Below are 22,668 nucleotides of genomic sequence, written 5' to 3'. Positions count from 1 at the left end.
TCAGCCCCTGGTTCCCCCTCCCCAATTGCAACCATTCATAGAAGCTCTTTGATCCAGTGGAGGCTTCCATGAAGGGGCACTGGGAGGCAACTTTCTGTTACTCCCCCTTCCTTCAGCAGCCCTTGCCCCCATCCCCAAATCTGATCCAAAGGTTGAATTTCTCTAATTCAGTCACTGGCACCTCACAACCAAATAGAAGGGAAGGAAACCACAGAGAAGTGCCAAATGAAGATGAAGTACTTTTGGCTTGGCTGCATCTTCCAACAAGAGGTTGAGCTCATCCATATCACCTCCCAAATTCTACCATTGAACTCTGTGCTACTAAAATGATGAGGACAGGCGTTACCTAGCGGTCAAGGACTGATCCGCACTACACAAAACATGTTGGCTTTATAAAACAGGGTAGGGAATCTGCGGACCTAAAGATGTTATGAATTCAAAGTCCCATCAGTCCCTGCCAACAGGGCCAATGGTTAGAAACGATGGGGTTGCCCCCCCCCCAGCCACATCTGAAGGACCACTGGTTCTCCAGCCCTGTTATACAACTTCAGTTGCTATGGCTTTCTGCGAAGAATCCTGGGGATAGTAATTTTGGGGCAGGGCAGGGCGGGGCTGCTTGTTTATTTAATCCACAAACATTTCTATACCACCAACACTGAAGAACCAAATAACATGGCAGCCAGGGAACAGCATAAAATTAACAATAAAATTATATTACTCTAATAAAGCAAGTAAAAGTGCATTGCAGCTTGGTAGACCAGCACCCCTCAGAGAACGTCTAGATCAGGCATAGGCAACCTTGGCTCTCCAGATGTTTTGGAGCTACAACTCCCATGATCCCTAGCTAACAGGGCCAGTGGTCAGGGATCATGGGAGTTGTAGTTCCAAAACATCTGGAGAGCCAAGGTTGCCTATGCCTGGTCTAGATGAAGAGGTGTGTCTATGCAGCCACCTAAAAGCCATGGTGTTAGTGGACATAAGACAACCCTCAGAAGCAGACAGCACTAGTAAAATTGCCCTTTTGGAGGATCAAATTGACTGGGCAGGGGGTATACAAGGTAAGGTGGTCCTTGGTCCCAAGTTCTTGAAAACTCTGAGTTATTATAGGTAAAGGTAAAGGACTCCTGGACAGTCCAGTCAAAGGCGACTATGGGGTTGCGATGCTCATCTTGCTTTCAGGGCAAGGGAGCCAGTGCTTGTCCACAGACAGCTTTCTGGGTCATGTGGCCAGCATGACTAAACTGCTTCTGGGGCAATGGAACACCGTGACAGAAACCAGAGCGTATGGAAACGCAATTTACCTTCCCGCCACAGCAGTACCTATTTATCTACTTGCGCTGGTGTGCTTTCGAACTGCTAGGTTGGCAGGAGCTGAGACAGAGCAATGGGAGCTCACCCCGTCACGGGGATTCAAACTGCTGAACTTCCGGTAGGCAAGCCCAAGAGCTCCATTGGTTTAGACACCAGCGCCACCCACATTCCCTCAGTTATTACAATCTAACCCTCCTCACAGAATCATCCTTCCCAGGGTTTGCAGCCAAGGAAGAAATACTATTGTCTGTTGCTGTGTAATGTGGATGTGCTGGAAAGTATCTGACACGCATTTCACCTGAGCAGTGGCCCTACTGGATAGACTTTTCTCTCAGCTTCCCACCCTACTCCCAATCTGTAATACGTAAAGATACAGTCATTTAGGGATTGGTGTGCTTGAAGTATGGACATCTCTAGTTAAGGATTTCTGTGGTAATTAGGAGCCTATCAGATTTGACTACACTGATAGCAAACAAACATATAACAGAGAGAAATGTCCATAAATAATTTTACAGGCGTTGCTCCAAAATTATCAGAAGATAATACAGTGGTACCTCGACTTACGAATTAAATCCGTTCCGAGGGCGCCTTCGTAGGTCGAAAAATTCGTAAGTCGAAAAGCGCCATTGGAAACGCGATTTCCCATAGGAATGCATTTAGTAAGTCAAAGCAACCCCATCTAAAAATTCGTAAGTCGAAAAAACCCAATCTAAAACCAACGCGGTTTCCATTTGGATGTCGATAAATTCGCAAGCGTGCGGCCATTTGCCCCATTCGTAAGTTGAAAATTTTGGTTGTTGAGTCGTTCGTAAGTCGAGGTACCACTGTAGTAGGAGTAATAATAATAATAATAATAATAATAATAATAATAATAATAATTGTACCCCTGCCCATCTTACTGGGTTGCCCCAGACACTCTACGCAGCTTCCAACAAAAACATTCTTTGAACAGTTTGGTTATGCCCTAGATCTATGTGCCAGCAAGTTAATGGCCCAGTTAATCAGAAAGGATACACATTACATTATCAGAAGCAATTATTACAGACTATAGAGACCAAAGTGGGACATTTGCAATAATACTGTGACTTTAAAAAATGTTTTTAATAAAAGGAGCAAATCAAATAAAATCTATCTCAAAACTTCCAATTAAATATTTGAATAGGCTGATCCGTCTATTGTAAATGCTTTCTATGAAGATACTTAAGGATGTATTGTATTAAATGGGTGCTGGAGGCCCGGAGAAGAAGATCTGGATGATTGATTTATGAATTGCAGCCTTCTGCTCCCTACCACTCCTGGACCTGGTCCTGCTCACCTCTCCTCTTGGACTTTTCTGACCATAGGAACATAGGAAAGTGTTATACAAAGTCTCAGGCAGGGTTTTCTCCCAGTCCTACATGGAGATGCTGGGGATTGAACCTGGGTCCTATTGCATGCAAAGCAGATGCTTTACCACCAAGCTACTATAATATAATAATATATAGTATAACACTACGACTGTTCCCCTTGTTTTCATTCCTGTAGACCACTCCTTGCTCAGCTCTTCTGTCTTGAGCTCCCACCTCAACTTCCATGGACCTGCATTCTGTTACTTAGGTGCCCATCAGCTCCTTTTCCTAGGCCTTGGAAGCCTGTTTCTCTTCTGGGTCCTTTTGTCTTCTCCCTCTCCAGCACCTGAGCAGCTAATTCAATGGCAGCCAATAATATCTCTGCATTTTCCAATATTTACTGCCAGTGGCTTTGTCGCCGCCACTACTCCTACAAATTATCTGAGCGCATTACAATATAGATAGCAAATCAGAAGAGGTAAAGTGGTATATTTTATTAGATCAGTCTCTGTGGGTTAAGGAATACTGAAGACAACGAGTTCACAGAACTCTCCACCAGGAAGAATAGGAAAACCATACAATTCTCTGCCTATATACAGCTAGAGAATTTCGAACATCGATATTTTTTTTAGTCACTTCAGACAGATAATGGACTAGTCACAAAACACTAGCACATCAGACCATTTTATTACAAAACATTAAACCAAGAAGTAGTTGTCGAATGACTCTAGGAGCAAAGAGATGTACTTGAACTATTTTCCTGCACATTTTAACCGTTTTCTTTTCCCCAGCCAAATATTCCATGGAGGTTTGCCAGATTGTCTTAGAACACCATTTAGGGCATCTCTAGTCCACCCGTCTTCCACAGCAGACATAAAATATGAAGGCAAAGGGTACATCTCAAAACCCACAGAAGACATTTGGCATTGGGCTATGACCAGCCATAGCTTTCTCAGACACATTCACGGCCTGTCCCTGAGTTTAGGGTTGGGTGTTTTTTACAGCAAACGAAATGCTTGCTCAGGCAACGACATGAAGTGTAATGCCAGTGAGTGATTCTCGTTGACCAGGTCACTTGTGGGACAAGGTGTGTGGCTTCACAGAATACGCTGGAGGCTATTTGAATTTTATTTACACCATCGCCAGTTGGCCATTTTGTGCCCCACATTTAGGTACATCACAAATAGTTACAACTGTCATACCTAGATTCTGTATGACGGGATTTGTTTTCAGGGTATAGGCAGCTGTGGTGGAGGCAGTGTACCTGCATGAAACACACCTGTCGTTCTGTCATCAGATCCTGTTCTAGTCAAGCCACAGGCAAAACAAGGTGAGGAAAAATGGAATGAGGCAAAGGAAAAGCCAGGAGGCTCAAGAGATGTAATGCCAAAAAGGCACCAATGGGTCTGTAGCCAGAAGTAGAAACAGAGTTCCCAAAATGCTCAGATTAATTAACAAACCGAAACTGGGAGCCTTTGTAGGATCGAAGAGTATCACATTCTGTAACCCATAGTTGCTGAGAAGCTGACGTGATTAATCTCTCCAGAGCCAAGTGGTGTTGTGCAGGCCGAACCACAACTGACAATGGCATGGCTCCGAGTGACTGACAGGAAATCCGTCATGAGAAAACGCTCTTTTCCTGAAAGGAACTGTTCTAAAAGGCCTTTACAAAAAGTTTTAAAACCTAACAAATCTGGTGGTTGGTGGTTACCATACAATGGTGAGCCCAGGGCAACTAGTCCACAACACAACAAGTGTGGGGCAAGCTGTTGTGACGTCCTGTGGTAATTTCTGCCCCTCCTCTTCTAGAACATCCTTACATCTAAATAATTATTAAAGGAGCTCTTTGCATTTATTTTTAACTTTTTGGCGCACATCTTAGCTCAAACTGGAGCCCATGAGATGACTTTAAAGAAATCTCATCTCTGTAGTTTTCTGCATTTCAACGTAGATTGTGCCTTGACAGGGCGGCCTAAGGCATTTTGCTTCCACAGATGAAACAGTGAACCCACTCTCCTGTCGCCAAGTTAAGGTGCACAACGCCCAAGGCTGGCCAATTCATTTTGACATCTGAGGGAGACAATATCTCTCATCTATGGATTTCTTTGAGGGGTTTTCTAGTAACTTCTAGTGATTTCCAATAAATCTCCACTATTATAAGACATATTTTTTTTCCTAAGAATAGCATTTCATCATCTGTCTCGTGTGTCCAAATCTCGTGGTTCTTGTGTTTCCAAATTTGCCACGTCTGCATGGTCCTGCTCTATGGCATGAGTGGAACTGATAACATGACTTGGGAGAAGCTAACAATGGGATTATATATCACACTAGTGCTGCCCAGACCTCTGGGAGGGACAGTGATAATGGGAAGCCAGATTGTGATATCTCACCCTATGTGATCTCCTCGATGCCAGTGTTCCTGAAGATGTGGCAAATAGCATAAAGAATTTCTTGAGCTGACGTAATTCCACATTTCGGTTGCCCATGAAGACGAGTGAGCTTACACAAAAAGTATCAGGCCTGGGAAAAAATTGTTTTAAGCTGCACCTTTTGAGGCATTTTCCTGCTGCTTTCTGCTTCCTCATGTGACACGACCAAAGAGAGGCAGCAACAACACCACTTAAAAGTAACACAGATCTTGGATTTCTGCTGCACTACAGTTTATACCAAAGACAGTTGGGAGGAGGGGTCTTTTCTGGGATGTTGTAGTCTGTGGCAGGAGTCTCTCAAAAGTGATGACAAGTAGACTTTTTAAAAAAGGAAAACGTGTCATATAAACCACTTTGAGCTCCCCCCCCCCACAATAAAGTGGTGTATAAATTTTATGAAATAAATAAATATAGGGCAGAAAGCACCCAGAAGTATCGTGATTTTATGTAACATGATGGTTGCATGCTGCTCTCATCTCTTTAGGCAAATTAATATCTTGTTCATGGTCCAACATATTTCCATATGAAACAATATCACAGAGAGCCAAAAACATGAGAGGGCTGGTCAATTAGCAACTTTAGCCAAGGCCAAACTACATGTGGGAGATCCATGAATGAATTTCCTGATGTTTTATTTAAAGCCTCTAACTATTTCCTAATGGGATTCTTTCTCACACATGCCAAAGCTCCGAATGGCCCTGATGGACTTGAAGGATATCTGCAGTACAGATACAGATCCTTCCCTTCCCCATCTAGTAGCAACCCAATTCCAGTGATGCCAATCTCCAGGGCTGCTTTTAAAGGTTAAATACAAATACATCAGTTAATTCAATCACGGATTACCCCCACAGAATCACATGTGGTTTGGTCTCCAGTGTTATTTTTCAGCCCTATCCAAAAGTTGGTCTGAGCAGGATGAACTGGTTCGAGCTGACTTCATCACATTAAAGTGATTTATTTGTCAATGGGCTTAAATGGGCTTAAATCCAATTACTCTGTGAAGATAAGCTGTTGACTAAATCTTTCTTCAGAGTAGTGTCGGCTTCCTAAGGCTTTGTCAGCTTTGGTGTAAGAGGCGCAACAAAATTATCCACTTCAAACAATTATTGTTCTCTTTAAACAAATTATAAGGAAATTCCTAGTCTAGTTTTTAAACCACGGATCTTTGTAAAAAATTAGTGCAAAAATGATGGAAAACATAAAAAAAACCCAACTTTCCAAACGGGTTTTCAACCAGCTTTGTAAATGGTCAAGATAGAAAAGTTCTAGTAAACATTTTCTCAATTTCATTTCCGCATCTTGAAATGTCAACATAAAAACAAAATGAAATGATACGCTGGGCTTTAACCTTTTAATCTTATTTACTGCGGTGTGTTTCGGAGTGTCAGTTATCCCTTTTCCAAGATTGTCAAATATCTGGCATTTATAGGTAAAGGTAACCAATCCAGTAGACAAGGTTGAACAAAGCGAAGGCTGTGGGAAAGAAGATCCGGGAATAGGAGTCGATTTTGGCCACGCGGATGTGTATCCGTCCTTCTCTCCACGCTCCCGTGCGGCAGTCGTCAAAGCAACAGAAGAAGCTGGTGCAGTCCTTCCCTTCGAGGCACTCATATCCATAATTGCCATGATGTTCTTGAAGGTGACGGAGACTGTTGATTGGAATTAACGTTGATCCAGGGCGGACAGGAAGTGCAGGAGTCTAGAGAAAATGATAACAGGCTAAGGCTCAGCTTTTACAAACTAGTTAAAAGCCTGTCAAGTTCAATGGAGAGAGGAGAAAAGTAGAGATGAAAAACTTCTCAACCCCACTCTCTGTTAGGAGTCACCACTCCCCTACCTCTCTTCCCCCATTTAATTCACCTTCAAACTCCTCATTGAAAGCAAGGGTCAGTCAATTATTCCAATGTCCTGGTCATGTTCTTTTCTCCTAAATTTTATTTCTCCTCATATGATGAATTGCTTTTGTTCAAGTTATCAAGTAAAGTATTATCAGTTTCTTTTCTCTCTGGACTCCATGTTACTCAAGCAACTCTGCTAACACATCACACATTATGTTTTTTTGGTGTCTAAGCTGGCCCAGCCATTAGACAGGGTGGGCCTGCTGCCTCAGGCAGCAGAAACCCCTGAGATGCCGCTCCCATGGGCACCTCACTTGCGCCACCACTTCCACCAGTGGTGGAGGAGCAGTGCCAACAATGGTGCCGATTTCGGGCAAGGTCATGTCCATTTCAGGTGAGATCTCACCTGAAGTTGGTGTCATCTGACCTGAAATCAGTGTCGATGGCACTTCTCTGTCAGTGGTGGATGAAGCAGAGTGAGTGGCAGAAGGTGGCAGTAGCAGCGGCAGGTGTGGTCTCAAGTAGTGAAATGGTGTACACCTAAATCAGGCATGGCCAAATTTGGCCCTCCAGAAGTTTTGGGACTACAACTCCCATCATCCCTAGTTAACAGGACCAGTGGTCAGGGATGATGGGAATTGTGGTCCCAAAACATCTGGAGGGCCAAGTTTGGCCATGCCTGAGCTAAATAATTAAGTGTACACCTAAAAGTACACATATCAGCACACAGCAGTAAAGAATGTTTCAAATGAACACTCCGTTGGAAAACCTGGGCTTGTTCCCCAGCGATTAAGCAGCTCTGCTTTCATCATTTGTCCTCCAAGCCATTGTTTATCATTATCTTCAAATTTTGACTAAATCTTCAGTGCTATCTTCCTAAAGTGGATTGTGCATTGTTTCTGAACTTAGCAGTATCACTACAGTTCATATATTTAAATGTCCAAGGAGGAGCATTATGCATGCCTAAAATATTTTACTGTAGTCACATTTTACTGTAGGCACATCAGATGTCAAAGAAATAAACAACTATCTGACTTTTAGAAGAGATCTGAAGATAGCCCTGTTTAGGGAAGTTTTTAATGTTTGAAGTTTTATCCTGTTTTTAATGCTATGTTGAAAGCTGCCCAGAGTGGCTGGGGAAACCCAGCCAGATGGGCGGGGAATGGATGAATAAGTGAATATTATTCACTTCCAATAGAGAATGAAGTGGGATGCAAGGGATCTTGCTCACAACAAAAATCTTAAGTAACAAGATCTGCAAAACAGTCCAGTTTTAATAGGTCCTAACCAGCTCAAGCGTAAGACTTTTAAGAGAGATAAGTATGTGGTTAAGTTCACTATTCAATACGCATGTTGAAAGTCCAAATGCTAGAATAATGGAAGGTTAATGCTAAATATGTATTTGTTTTATTTAAGTGTGTTTACATCCTACTTTATTTCCATCATGAAACTCAAGGTATACATGAGATTATAGGGTAATATAAATGCAAGGATTAGGAATCAAATCATATGGAGCCTAATAACTCGAGTTACAATATTAATAGACCCAAGAGTTTGTGAAATGTTGACTTTCCAGAGATAGTGCCTTGTCTCAGAATGAAGGTCTTCAAAGCCTGTTCATAACCCAGGAATGGAGCTGAAATAGTCCAGCGGCCATTGGAGCTACTCAAAGTTACTGAAATTATATGATTAAATTTTAAATAGGTATTTTCATACAAACTGCTTTTTTCAGCATTCTTGGTAGTGTTTAGGATCTAACTGAGCCAATTGCCACCTGCAGTGTTGTTAAAATGCAACGCTTAAACACATTTTAATACAGCAGGCAGATAATTTCCTCTTTGTGCGAAGAAATGAAAAGTTTTGGATGGGACACATTTCTGACATATTGGTTACTAAACGATAATATTTAATCTAATCTCCTTAATTGAACCGTAAGAATTGCAGAAAATATGTGGCATCAAAGATGGGTATAATTCTTCTACCACCAAATGGCCATATTAGTTAACCGTACCTGTACAATTTATGCATATATATATATATATATATATATATATATATATATAGCATTAAAGGGGCTCTTATTGCTGCCATTATTTCATTGTATAAATGCTATTATTTCCATGGAATTATCATATATACCGATAGCAATCTCAGTTCTCTCCCTATGCGGATCCCAATGTGGCAAAAGTGGTACCATCTGTGCACAAGAGGGGCATATCAGTAAGCTTGGGGTAACCCAAAGGTTTTCAGAATTACAAAAAAATAAAAAGGGGGAAACACCTAAGGACCCTCATAAAACGATGCTCCACTACACTGATGGCACAGAGGGGACCTGGAAACTACTCTTCCAGTTTGTGCAGGGAGCTATTTGTGCATGAAATAATGCACAAATCAGAACTGGGGTACTTCTTTTTTTTGTGGTAGGCACCCATCAGATTGTGCTGTTTGGTTCAGCTGTCCAGATTGTCTATATAGCACATAACAAGTAAGCAATGAAAGAATAGGTGTTTGCTTTGGCAATAATTAAAAAATTACCAGCAACAAATACACACACAGTGTTGTATTCAACATTAGCCTTACTCATCTTAATGAGTAATGCGGCAGCTAGACTGGTGACTGGGAGTGGCCCCTGAAACCATATAACACCGGTCCTGAAAGACCTACATTGGCTCCCAGTACGTTACTGAGCACAAGTCAAAGTGTTGGTGCTGACCTTTAAAGCCCTAAACGGCGTTGGCTCAGTATACCTGAAGGAGCATCTCCACTCCGATCGTTCAGCCTAGACCCTGAGGTCCAGCTCCGAGGGCCTTCTGGCAGCTCCCTCACTGCGAGAAGTGAGGTTACAGGGAACCAGGCAGAGGGCCTTCTTGGTAGTGGCACCTGCCCTGTGGAACACCCTCCCATCAGATGTCAAGGAAATAAACAACTCCCTGACTTTTAGAAGACATCTGAAGGCAGCCCTGTTTAGGGAAGTTTTTAATGTCTGATGTTTTATCACATTATTATTATTATTATTATTATTATTATTATTATTATTATTAAACTGTTGAAATTAGAGGGCATGAGCAATGTAGGTCCATTAAATTCAGTGGGTGTACTGGAGCTTAGATACAACCCTCTGTTTGGAAAGTGAAAATGTGGTGAACTCAAGCTGCTGTAAAGATTGGTTTCAGCATTAAGGTTTGATATAATGCACAGTGAATTAAATATGAGACGATGCTTTCTGTCCTAATTCTTAACTTAGCCATTCTTCCATTTCAGAAAGCTCTTTGCAGTCCTCATGATTCCAGTTCAGTGATCCTTTATTACGGTGCTTGGGAATTTCCATTTTTTTAAATAAAAAAATCTCAACATCATAGTAACAAAAAGTAACTTCTTATTTATTTATAGGAGAGGGCTAAATTTATATATTGCTTAATGATATGCCCCATATTAATATTTTAGTATGTTTACCCTCTGGGGATTATTAAATGTTCATGTTTCTGTGCACTGGTCTCTTTTGAAGTTCAAAATAATTGAAGAGGCGAATGGTAATTGTTATTTAGAGTGACTGAGACAGTGGTATAAAAAAGGAACTCTCTCCAAGCATAACAAGATGACTACAGAACATCACCCAAGTACCCTGTGACAAATTTCAAACAATATCAAAATGATTAGAGGACTAGAAGAAGCATGGGCTCTTCATTACTCTCTAGCTGAAGTGCATATAGACGAAGAAAAGGAAAAATCTGGAGTGCTTATTATGTTTTGACTCCTACTGGCAACCTTATGGGAAATTTAGTACCACGGAAATCAATGGTGGAAGGGAACATAATTATGTGCAAGTGTGTGACTGCCAAGTATTGATATACATTTACCTGAGATTTCTATCTCACTAAGCAAGGTTGCACTGCATGCAAAAACTGAAAGCCGGCTTCAGAATTCTGTGCTATATATATATGCAAAATGTTTGTAGCACAATGTTCGGCAATAATCTGCCATTGCATTCTTAGTAAAGAAACTGAAGGCGTCTCTCCGAAACTGTCTCTGGGCTCTGCTTTTATATCGATCAAGACTGCCGGTTCCGCCGCCTGCTCTAATTTGTACCCCTTAACACAGAGGGCTCTCCCCTGCCCCAGCTAGGCACCAACCCAATTTTTAAAAAGATGTCTCTGTACACATTCACAACTTAAAATGCAGTGAGGTCCTTTCCATGGTTGGAAAGGATTGTAAGTTGTCCACTATGTATCTGCATCAGTGGGTGGAGATGGCTTTAGCCATTTGGGTCAAGGCCGGTATTTGAGTGGGAAAGCATTAAAATGCAGTAGTTCACAAGAAACGACAGGATAGATGTGGGTTGTGACTAATGCCATGTGTACACAGCTTCCCAAGTCAGTGTTGGGAGCAATAGGGCTGGCCCTATGATGAAGCAGGATGAAGCAGCTGCCTCAGGCAGCAGATGCTGAGGCGCGGGGACTGGAGGGAGGTGGGAGGGCTATGTGGTCTGCCCTATACCCCCTACGCTAGCCTCCTGTCCTCAACTGCAGTGGAAGACACTATCGTTTCGCCAGTAGTGGAGTAAGATTCAACTAGAAGTCCAGTTGGCTTCTGATTGTACCTAGAGGAAGGGTGCCATTTGCTTCAGGCGGCAAAATGCCTTGAGCCAGCCCTGGAGTAAATGGGAGTGTGTGCACAGCCTATATAGAAAATGGGCAAACTCTCTATGAGCCACCATGCAGGACCACACAAAACAGAGCAGGCACCTCTGACCATAGCCTGGTGGAACAACTTTTCCACTTGCATTTGCAATGACCAAATACCAGCTCATGTACTGACACCACAGTGAACATCAGTATTGTTCTGCTATACTCGCACTGAGTTCCTCCCCCAGGGCAGTTTTTTTCCAGGGCGGGAAATGGACAGACATGAATATGGTTGGCCTAATAGCACAGTCCTTTTTGCACCATCCAATGGGCTGGTAGTCACCCTGGAGTCAGAAAAAGAGTCAGGTGAGAGCAGTGGCGGAGCTTCATGCTCCGGCACCGGGGGTGGAAAGCAGGCGGGGGCGTGGCTGGAGTGCACCCTGGGGGCGTGGCACCTGTCCCGGGGGTGTGGCACACCACTCGCAGGGGCGTGACCCAGGTCCTGAGGGCGTGCGTCCTGGGAGCGTGGTGCACCACTTGTGGTGGTGTGGCACGTGGGGGGCAGCCACGATGACACCCCACCAGGATCTTGCTGCCGGGGGTGGTGCGCTCACCCCGCCCCCCTCTTCCTCTGGCAGTGGGTGAGCGTCTTTCCATCTTTGCTATTTGATTCACTGTAGAACCCATATTATTTTGATATACCGTAATTGCAAAGGCATAAACAGAGACAGACCCGTGCTATGGCTATCTCTTCTGTAACTAAGCAAGCTGCTGATTCACAGATAATTTGAGCTTGTTGTCATTGCAAACAAAATTGCATGAACAGATGGAGGTGCTTTGATAACCTAAGAAACAAAATGAATACCCGGTAGATGGTGCTGTCACTGCTATGGGGACTAATGCTGAGGTGTTTGCTTGTCAGGATAAAACAAACAAATGGAGGGGTTGAGTCAGCCTAGGAGTTGGTGGGTCCTGAGCCAGCTCCACTGCCATCACATGACTGCACGGCGTCTACTCGTGATCGGCCTTCGCCACCTCCATCTTCCTTCCTTCCTGGCTGGCGTGCTTGGCAGGGTTGAAGAAATGGAGATGGCCCCACCACTCCAGGAAGACTACTAGGCGGCAGCAGGGGGTTGGATTAAAACATTACCAAGTTTTTTTAAAAAAAATAGAAAGGAGGGAGGGAAATGGGTAAAATGAATCGTTCTGAATTTTGTAAGGATCGGTGATATTTTAAATACAGTTATTGTCAGTATTGAATTTGTAAACGAGATTAATTTGGGTTTTCCTTTATAAATTTTGTTATCAATAATAACTGTTTTAATATTACAGAAGAAAGTAAATGGGCTTGGCCCCAACCGCCCCCATCTTTGCAATTAAGGATGTAGAATTTGGGAGCTGGAGTCCAATAATACCTGGACGGCCACAGGTTTCCGCATTCCTGCTTTAGAGTATACCTGACCTCGATTTCCCCCACTCCCCATGTATGCATCATGAGAACTGGGAGGACTATGCACCCATCCTTTATTCCTGCTCAAGCCTTCCCTTCTGCTTGGTCACAGAATGAAAGTTCTGGCTATGATATTACATCCAGCATCATACAACCAAAGGATTGTATCAAATTAAAGACGTAGGCTGAATTCAGGTTAGCCTAGGACACCATTATTCAAGCATTCCCAAGGATCCTGTCTGTAAACGTTAAAGCACGGCATTGTTGTTTGCTAAAATGTCAGGTCCGCAACCTTACCCCTGAAACACTTCCTTCATAACAAAACGTTAGGACCGAGGAGATAAAAACGCTAGAATTCTCTAGCTATTTACACTTACTGAGGACTTGTTTTTGGATTTCTTGTCTTTCTCTCTGGCCCCCTTTTTGTTGTTGGTGAAATAATGCAAGGTGCCATACTCCACCAGGGCAGCAAACACAAAAATGAAACACACAGAGACAAAAAGGTCCATTGCTGTTATGTAGGAAACCTTGGGAAGAGACTTCCTTGCAATTGTACTCAGCGTGGTCATGGTCAACACAGTGGTGATGCCTGTTAAAAAATAAATATAATAATAATAGAAATGGTTTCACTTGCAACAATGCTTAGGCTGGAACCCTATACCCACTTGACCTGGGAATAACCCCCATTGAGAGGATAAGGCTATCAAAGGCTATCAAAGTCATCAGAATGGTGGTGCTTTACCACCACTGTTGGAAGTGAGATGCCTCTGAACATCATTTGCTGGGCAGAGTGCTGTTGCACCCGGGTCCTGGTTGTGAATTTCCCATGGGCATATGGGTTGGCCACTGTGAGTGCTGGACTAGATAGACCTTTGGTTTGATCTAGCAGGCCTCTTCTTAAGGCTCTTAGGAACTCAGTCGGACTTACTTCTAAGTAGACACACATAGGAGTACAGTAATAGCTTGGTTGTCGAATGGCTTAGTTGACGAACAATTCGGCTCCCAAACGCCCCCAACCCGGAAGTAAGTTGTCACAGAGGATGCGTTGCGACTACTCTAGAGTAACAACTCTCCAGACCGTTGCCTTTTCATGCTTTTATTGTGTGCAGGCTATTTACAGTGCTAGAGCTGTACAGGGTACATGTTCTTAGTCTGACCCAGAACCCTGGAATGGCGCTTCCCGCGTTTTCTTCCAACATAAGAGTCTGGGCACCCCAAATCTCCTTCCGCGTTTCCTCCTGCGTAATTCTGGAACCAGAGGGGAAAAGGGTCTCCTTTCCATGTTTTCCTTCTCCCCCCCCTTTCCCCGCTCTCTCTTCCTCTCTCACGTGCAGCAGAGGCTCTGCTATCCTGCCAGAGCCCCTGTCTCCGACTTCCTCCTTCCCCACTGGACTCTTCCCCCTCCCCGCTGGCTCCGCTGCTGGTGGAAGAGCTGCTCCTCAAGATGGGAGGGGGCTCTCTGTACTGTTTCCCCCTCACATAAGTGTTCCAGTTTTCGCACATTTTTTGCTTGAGTGCAGGAAGCTCCTGCAGCCAATCGGAAGCCGCACCTTGGTTTTCGAATGGTTTTGGGAATCGAACGCACTTCCGGAATAGATTAAGTTCGAGAACCGAGGTACGACTGTATGCTGTTTGGTGTTAATATTCTAGAGATGATTAACCTATGGATCATTCCTGATGTACAAGGGAAACATTTGTGTGAAGTAGACACCAATGGCAATTACAATAGGGTTCTATAAGGATGCGAATTCATGAAAATATAGATCCAATTCTGGTTTGGGTTACATATTTTTAGTGTTTTCACTGGATTCTTTTTGTCAGTCACTTTGCAAACCTGCTGGCTGGAAAGCAGGCTAGAAATAGAAACAAGCAAGCAAATAAAAGCATTACTACTGCAGGCATCCTTTCTCTCACACACACACACAAAATTAGACTCTGGGTGCTTCTCGGAATAATCAAAGCAGTACTCATACTTATGTTTTAAGGTTGCATATATCTCTTAAGACATTTTTGCCCCACTATTTTTTCTATTTCGTTCATTATAGAAAAAATCGCTGCATAGGTTTCAGGTCATTCTTTACATTTGTTGTTTTGTACTTTGTTTTAAGAGTATTTTAATAACAGGTTTAATCATGCTTTACTATAGAAGGCTTTGTGGCTGAAAAACAAAATGCAGCTAAATATAGATTTTACCTTTATTGTGCCTATTCCCCCATTTGCTGTTTTCTCAAACAGCACAAAGGACTGATGACCCTGTTCACGATGCTTTCTCAACATAGCAACCTATTTAACAGATTAAAATCACTACTGCGTTCAATTATTTAATTTGGAAGTCCAAAGGGAGCTCAAATGGGGTGAAAGCAGAGGATGGAAGACAGAATTTGGTACCCAAAGGTATATAGTTGTCACCAAATGTTCTAAGATATGCTTTACTCATATGGCCAGCATGGTTCCTGTTTTAAAATGAGACCAGATGGATGCCTTTGTGGGAAGTCTTTGTGTCTCTGTACTAGAGCTGAGAGGGATGCGGGTGCCGCTGTGGTCTAAACCACAGAGCCTAGGGCTTGCCGATCAGAAGGTTGGCGGTTTGAATCCCCGGGACCGGGTGAGCTCCCATTGTTCGGTCCCAGCTCCTGCCAACTTAGCAGTTTGAAAGCATGCCAAAAAGTGCAAATAGATAAATAGGTACTACTCAGACGGGAAGGTAAACGGTGTTTCCGTGCTCTGCTCTGGTTCGCCAGAAGCGGCTTAGTCATGCTAGCCACATGACCCGGAAGTTGTACGTTGGCTCCCTCGGCCTGTAAACCGATATGAGTGCCACAACCCCAGAGTCGTCTGCGACTGAACCTAACGATCAGGGGTCCCTTTACCTTTACCTTTACTAGAGCTGAGCTGAGAGTTCAGGTTCTCTTAAAAGGCAAGCAATGGAGGGACAGACTGGAAAAGTAGCCAGTTTTTTTCTTGTTCTAAACTATATCTTCGGAGCAGCTGCTGCAGCTCTGCTATCGGTTGCCCAGTGCCAAAGCTCAGGGCCGTCTTGAGCAGATTGCGCGCCCTGGTGCTGAGGGGCGGAGATCGCTCCGCCGCCCGCCCCGCCCTTGCAGGGCACAATTGGTTTCCGCGCCATGGTGCACTGCGCCACCGGGGGTCTACGACGAGCCGGGCCTGCCAAAGCTGGAATGTCTAAATTGGAAAGATACTACATTGTGATGTCAATTTGTTCCAGAGGCACAGTTTTAGCAGAATGTAGATGGTTGTACCCATCAGAGCTAACACAACTGGTCAAAAGTAAGCTAAGGCATGTAGTTAAAACATGATTCTGTGCCTGTCAACGAGGACTGCTGAATCAAGGTAGCAAACCTGAATTTATAAAAGTATGAAATGATTTCAGCTTGCCTCAACAAGCTTCATGTGTCTTGTGGAACCCATTTCTAATGGTGTCTCCCTTACAAGATGTGCGGTCTTGAATTTTTCTATGCCACAGAGAGAGGGTATAATAATTTTTTTTGTTACATGCCAGCACATACAGGGGCATACATGAAGATGGGGTTGCAAAGAGAATAGCTACCTAATGATGTCCTTGCGGGCACTGCATCTTTATTAATCCAGAACGAGACCCAGGAAAGGACTACTGTCAATATGCAAGGAATGTACGTCTGAATAGTAAAATACCCCATACGCCTACTCAGAACAAAGAAAATCGTCATGACAACGTAATCCCCTGCAAGGAAAAGAAAAGAAATTTGGTCAGTTATATCCTGCAAGTGATCTCCTGTTTTCTCTTCACCTCTCCTACCAAACGAACACCTTACAATGTGGTTGGGAATTTGCTGCTGGGGAAGTGCTCTCTGATCAAATATCCTCAATGTTTTATGGAAGACCGGTGGCTGGCAAATATTTGGAGACCGAGCCTGTGGATCAGGAGAAGCCAAAGAAGTCGAGAACTGTATGTTTTCTCTAATGGCCACAGAAGGTCAAAGTGAGCAGCTGGGAGGTGAAGGGAAACTGTAATTATTTTCTTGTTGTTCTTAGGAATGATGGGGGTTCTGTTCGTTGTTTTCTGTATCATGGAAACTCAATAAAACCATAGGTTATTAAAAATAAATTACTAAATCTTTGCCTATTTGGCTTCTAACAAAGAAGTAACTGCATTTTCTAGTTAGTAATATATCAAACCCACCATGAAAGGGTGTGTATTTGGTGTGCCATGTGATGGGATCCTTCCTGCCTGTTGACCCACCCAGAAATAAGACACAGATGCACCCAAACTGCACGGAGGTGCCTGCAGTGGGTGAGTGGGGTGGGGTGCATGTCACACTGCCCCCAGGTTCTTGCTACTTCCTCAAACACAGCAGAGAGCACCGTGGAGGAAGGTTGGAAGCACACAATGGGAAGACTCCAGAGGGACTGCTTAGGGGCAAACACTCTGCAGTGTGGGAACTGGACACAGGTATGAGGGGAATGCACTCCCTCTGATGACCAGAGCTGCTTTGGTCTGGGAAAGAAAGACTGAGTAAGGTTCATTTTCACATTCTACTATATGAGTGAAAATAGCAGAGTCTGAAACATTACTTTGAGGTGGTTACAGGTAGGGAACACGCACAATAAAATTTTCCACCAAAAAATGAGTCCAGAATAGGAATGTCAGAGAATTCTGACAAATAAGGACACAGGAGTAGAAACTGCTTTCCAGAATGGAAATCAATCCCTTGAATACAATCGGTATTAGTTGTTGTTGTTTTTGGTCAGCAAACAATATTTCCTCCTTCACCCTTAGCATTTTTGTTTCCTTTACACTGAAGTGAATGAGGTAGAATAACCTTACAACTCAATTTATATAATCGATTACATCAATTGTGTAAGTTATGTGATTTCATTGCAGCAGACATTGAGATAAATAGTGCTGTTTTTTAACAGAAGATGAGCTGTGGTGGGACAGAAACAGTGTTGCATGTGACGAAAACAGGGGGAAACAGAAAACAATGCCTACTTGCATCCATAGTCCAGAAGTATCTAGTTTAAATAAATGTGGTTGTTTCCTTACCGGACTGTGTATGGGAGATATCTGTTGTATTACGTAAGCCTACAAATGCAAATTGATACAATCTCCAGTATTTGGGATCTGCCACTTCCACAGAGGACTTTTTCCATTTGTATATAATTTCATTCCTCGGATATCCATCTAGATAGAAGATAGTAGCACAACATTTGTACAAAAAAAAAATCAAGCACCCTGTAGCAGCGAGTGGTGGTGTAATGCTGGCAACAGAACATTTTAGCATGTTGTATAGAGCAACTTTCAGAGACTAGTCCAGTTCACTAATGGGTAAATGGCTTGTGGAGGTAAATAAGGATGCTTTCCCAAGTTATTGCTAAGAGTGATGGCAGCAGGAAGACAGCCTTCAATTAAGAGGTTAACCTCCCTTTGCAGTAGATTTGAGTAGATTTCAGGGCCGTGTGTGTGCCATGATTCCATTATTAGAGCTGTAAATATATTCTTGGAAGTGTTTACAGCCAATGCCTGCTGAAATCTCGGAAGCTGAAAGGGGCTGTTGAATATGATTTACCGAAGTTAGTAAAACCAGCATAAAGTATGCAAGTGATAAAAAAAGAAAAGAAAAGGAAGTATTGATTTACATGGGGGCTGGGTGCTTAGACATGGAGTGGAGGACAGTAAGTGTGAATAAGCCCTTTGAAGGGAACGAATTCTGAAAGTACTTCCCATCTGGAGGACTAAAATAAAGGACAGCAATAAATCACAGTTTAAAGACATACGTAGTAGTTACATTTTATCCCCAATTAAGTTCAAGAACTGGAAAGAAACTGTTTAGATGTACTTTGGGGGGTTTTTCCCCATTCTGCCCATGACAGTGTTATGTCCTTGTGAGCAGATTAGTTTTATAAGCTTATGGTCATTTATAACATTGGGTATAATTCTGAAAAACACTGAAGCTAGAAATTCTTAGATAAATTTAGGATCAGTGGGAACAGCTGTGATGGCAAAAGGGCAGAAACTCAGTGCTGGAGCAGCTGCTTCGCATGCAGAAGGCCCCTGTTTCAACCCTCAGCATCTCCCGGAGACCCCAGAGCCAAGTAGAATAATCTCTATTTCTTCTGCATTAGAACCTGAACCTGACAAACTTCCTTAGCAAGGATTATGGCTCATGTGTATCAAAGCTCTAGATCTGTATAATAGGTTTCCATCCTTGTGGGTGGCCTTGAGATGCAATGCCATTTCCCCATAGGTGAGTCACTTTACCTAAACTGGAAAGAAGTGATATGCAATCCCCAAAGTGCTCATGACACTTCAAACCTAAGTTGGAAGTGCAACAAAGCCCTCTGAACAGCCTATTAATCAACGGGGTCCCTATTTAAAATGAGAAGAATTATATGAAATGCTTTACCACCTACAGCTTGAAAACTCCAGGGGGCAGGAATGCTCATCCATGGGAAAGTTATGAAGCTGGAGATAACATTCGGCATTAATCGTCAACCTGGTTAGAAAGGGGAGAAAAGTGTGGGAGAATGAACTGGAAACAATTGGGCACTTTAATTAAGATGTCAAAGTCATCCCTCTTCAGTGGCAGAACCTTCTCACCCTAAAGAGGCACTATTATCATGTTCTGCGCAGTCCCAAAAGTAGTTTCCCAGGCTGCAACACTTTACTGCGTTGGGAATGAACACAGCACACATAATTAATTGAGAGTTTCACAGGTTTTAAATGGACTTATACCAGTCAACATGAGCTGTGATAGATAATAGCCTTGCTGGGTGGCTCTCTTTCCTGAAGAGCAGACTGCAGTATTTCTGTGCTGCGTGATGAGAAAGGAAGCCATCGCAAAGCAGAGAAGGTACAAGTTGTCTCCTCCCATTGGTAAGTGAGTGTCTGGGATCAGGAGCGGCAGCCAGCCGTGAGATTGTCACCTATGTCCCAGGTCTACTGCCACCACTGCACATCCTTTACCTGGAAGATGTGTTGCCCTGACTGCAAGGTGCAATGAGGGGCCTTCTCCAAAAGGATGCAGAGTTTGCAAGCCCAGCAACGGAAGGCTGTCTACAGTATACCTTTATAGCACATTTGAAACACATCTCTCCCTGCTCCCTCCCCCCAGAATACAGGGTATTGTATTGAATAATAATAATAATAATAATAATAATAATAATAATAGTTGTTGTTATTATTATTATTATTATTATTATTATTATTATTATTATTATTATTATTTATACCCCACCCATCTGTCTGGGTTTCCCCAGCCACTCTGGGCAGCTTCCAACAGAAAAATGAAATAAAATAATCTATTAAACATTAAAAGCCTCCCTAAACAGGGCTGCCTTCAGATTTCTTCTAAAAATCTGGTAGCTGTTTTTCTCTTTGACATCTGATGGGAGGGTGTTCCACAGGGCGGGCACCACCACCGAGAAGGCCCTCTGCCTGGTTCCCTGCAACTTGGCTTCTCGCAACGAGGGAACTGCCAGAAGGCCCTCAGTACTGGACCTCAGTGTCCGGGCTGAACGATGGGGGTGGAGACGCTCATTCAGGTATACTGGACCGAGGCCATTTAGGGCTTTAAAGGTCAGCACCCTCACAGGTACCCTCACAGAGTTACAATTCCTAGCAACGCTTAACAAACCGCAGTGCCCAGAATTCTTTGAAGGGAAGAATGTGCCTTGAAAGTGCTTTGAAGGCCTAGTGTGTACGCAGGACGAGTCCAAGCAGTGAATGGAGAAGGGGTTTCTTCCCCTTTTAGCAGGCGGCTCAGTGTGGCCCCATTTAGCTACAGTGGGTGGGGGTCACTTTGAAGGCATGCCCCGCCACAGGCACCCTGGCATGCATGCCCCCGCCCTGGGTGCCAGCAGTGAACGCTCCGCCACTGCTTTTGAGGGATCTCTCAATGGCTCCCTGGAGCCCTGTTGTCTCTGCACAGAAATGCTCATTGCTGGCCTGCTGCTGCGCCACAGACCTGCACGAAAGTGAGTCCTGCAAGTCGGTCAAACCACGCAGGTGTGCAACAGGCCAATGGCCAGAGAATTTAAAATGTTGCCGAATGCGGGTTGGTTGCGGGTGCCAGTCATGACGCTCCACGTGCATGTAAACAACTGGGCTCTGAGGTGCCTGACTGGTGTTACCCATCGCAAGGAAAGAATGGCGAGGACAAACAACAGGGAAAACACATGCAACAGATCAGTTCTTTTCTGGCCAGAAAGGACAGTGGGGTAAACAAGCGGTGACAGTCAGAGGCACTGAGTTATTTATGTGTGTGTGTGTGTGTGTGTGTGTGTGTGTGTGTGTGTGTGTGTGGGTTATATTACTCCCAGTTGGAGAGAGCATGGGCTATGGCTGAGGTGAGCCCACGCCACTCATTGCAACTAGCTGCTAATGCATTACCATCTAAAAAACCCATTCCAAACCCCCAGGGAAGGCCTTTAAATTTAGAGTTTAAAATGGTCTGATGGTACCTCTGTGTGTTTGTTATTTGTAGCGGCCCAGTCAGCAACTCTCCTTATTTCTCCCTTAACTCCCAATCTGTATTTTGCAAAGTACACTCTTTTATACCAATGAAACATTGGAACAGGAATGTCTCTCTCCCCTCCCCGCTTCAGTTTGGCAGCACAAGATACACCAACTGGCTGGCCTTAGGGGAGCAAAATAAGCACATTATCAGCCTGACAACAAAAGAAGCAGGTTTGAGAATTGCCAGCTCTCCCCTCTCCCCTTCAGCCTTCCGTGGACAGAATGCCATGGAGAAAGGGAGGGTGCCAGAGACTCTTGGGAAGCCAAATAGCCCAAAGGGTTGTCAGATCCTTTTACTGCTACTACAGTCGCTCGCATCTGAACTTTGCTTTGTTTTCCAGAATGCTCTCACCTTGGGCTAGTCCCCTGTGCACAAAAATGCAGTTGGAAACCATGGGGCTATGTGCTCAGTTAAAAAACTCAATTTACCAGCTTGTCTGCTGACTTAATGAAGCTTCCACATTAGGTGCAGTTTTGTTGATCAGGACTGAAAACCCTCAAACCCAGGAGTGCAGAGCCTATGGCCCATTGCTGGACTGCAAATCCCATCATCTGTGGATATTAGTCATATTTGCCCAGGCTGAAGTCTGGGGGGAGAGCTACAAGTTCCTGTCCCTCCCTCCCTGTCTCTAAGATGTGCCAAACTTGCATTGAGATTTCCTGGAGAGGCTGATGTAACAAGGAGAAGGAAGAGTCCTCCTTTCCCCTATTTGCAGCTACAGCAGCTTCCTCCGTAGACATGATTTGGGAATTCAAAAGATATTTTGGTTAAATTAATATAATTAAGTTTTGTTTGATGAGTAAGATGTTTATAAAATCGCATAGAAATAATTAAAAATAATTGCCAAGTACTTGCAGTTGTTTATTATTATAATTATTTATTATTATTATTATTATTATTATTATTAGCAGCAGCAGCAGCAATGGCACATTACCTGACATTTTCAGTAGGCAAAATTAAAATTCTTTGGTTTTCCAAAATCAGTTTATGTACTTCTTCATCAAATATAGACTTCCCAAGCTGAATGTTGTCCAATAACAAAAATAACAGCAGATTTGAATTCTTCACGCCCCCCCCCCAAAATATTTTAAAACCCCTCGCTGAAGAAATTTGCAAAAATTAAGTTTCACCCCCTTAAATGGCACTCCCTGCTGCTGCAGTTCTTTCTGAATTC

At 43.5% G+C, this 22,668-nt stretch overlaps 1 protein-coding gene across 1 annotated transcript in view; it reads right to left on the bottom strand.

The window, feature by feature from the left end:
* Positions 1-3,126: 3,126 nt before the first annotated feature.
* The window catches only part of GABRG1 (gamma-aminobutyric acid type A receptor subunit gamma1), a 59,592-nt gene continuing 40,050 nt past the window's right edge, over positions 3,127-22,668 (bottom strand). Inside the window, exons 5-9 of the mRNA XM_088658774.1 lie at positions 19,390-19,472; positions 18,023-18,160; positions 16,547-16,699; positions 13,350-13,567; positions 3,127-6,767 (exon numbers count right to left, since the gene is read on the bottom strand). Of these exons, the coding sequence (XP_088514900.1) occupies positions 6,492-6,767; positions 13,350-13,567; positions 16,547-16,699; positions 18,023-18,160; positions 19,390-19,472 (868 nt within the window). The 3' untranslated portion in view covers positions 3,127-6,491. The remainder of the gene's footprint in view (positions 6,768-13,349; positions 13,568-16,546; positions 16,700-18,022; positions 18,161-19,389; positions 19,473-22,668) is intronic.

The sequence above is a fragment of the Zootoca vivipara genome, chromosome Z1 (assembly GCF_965207765.1).
Source record: "Zootoca vivipara chromosome Z1, rZooViv2.hap1.1, whole genome shotgun sequence".
Taxonomy (NCBI): domain Eukaryota; kingdom Metazoa; phylum Chordata; class Lepidosauria; order Squamata; family Lacertidae; genus Zootoca; species Zootoca vivipara.
Note: the sequence above shows the minus strand (reverse complement) of the source record. Positions and strands in the feature narration are given on the sequence as shown.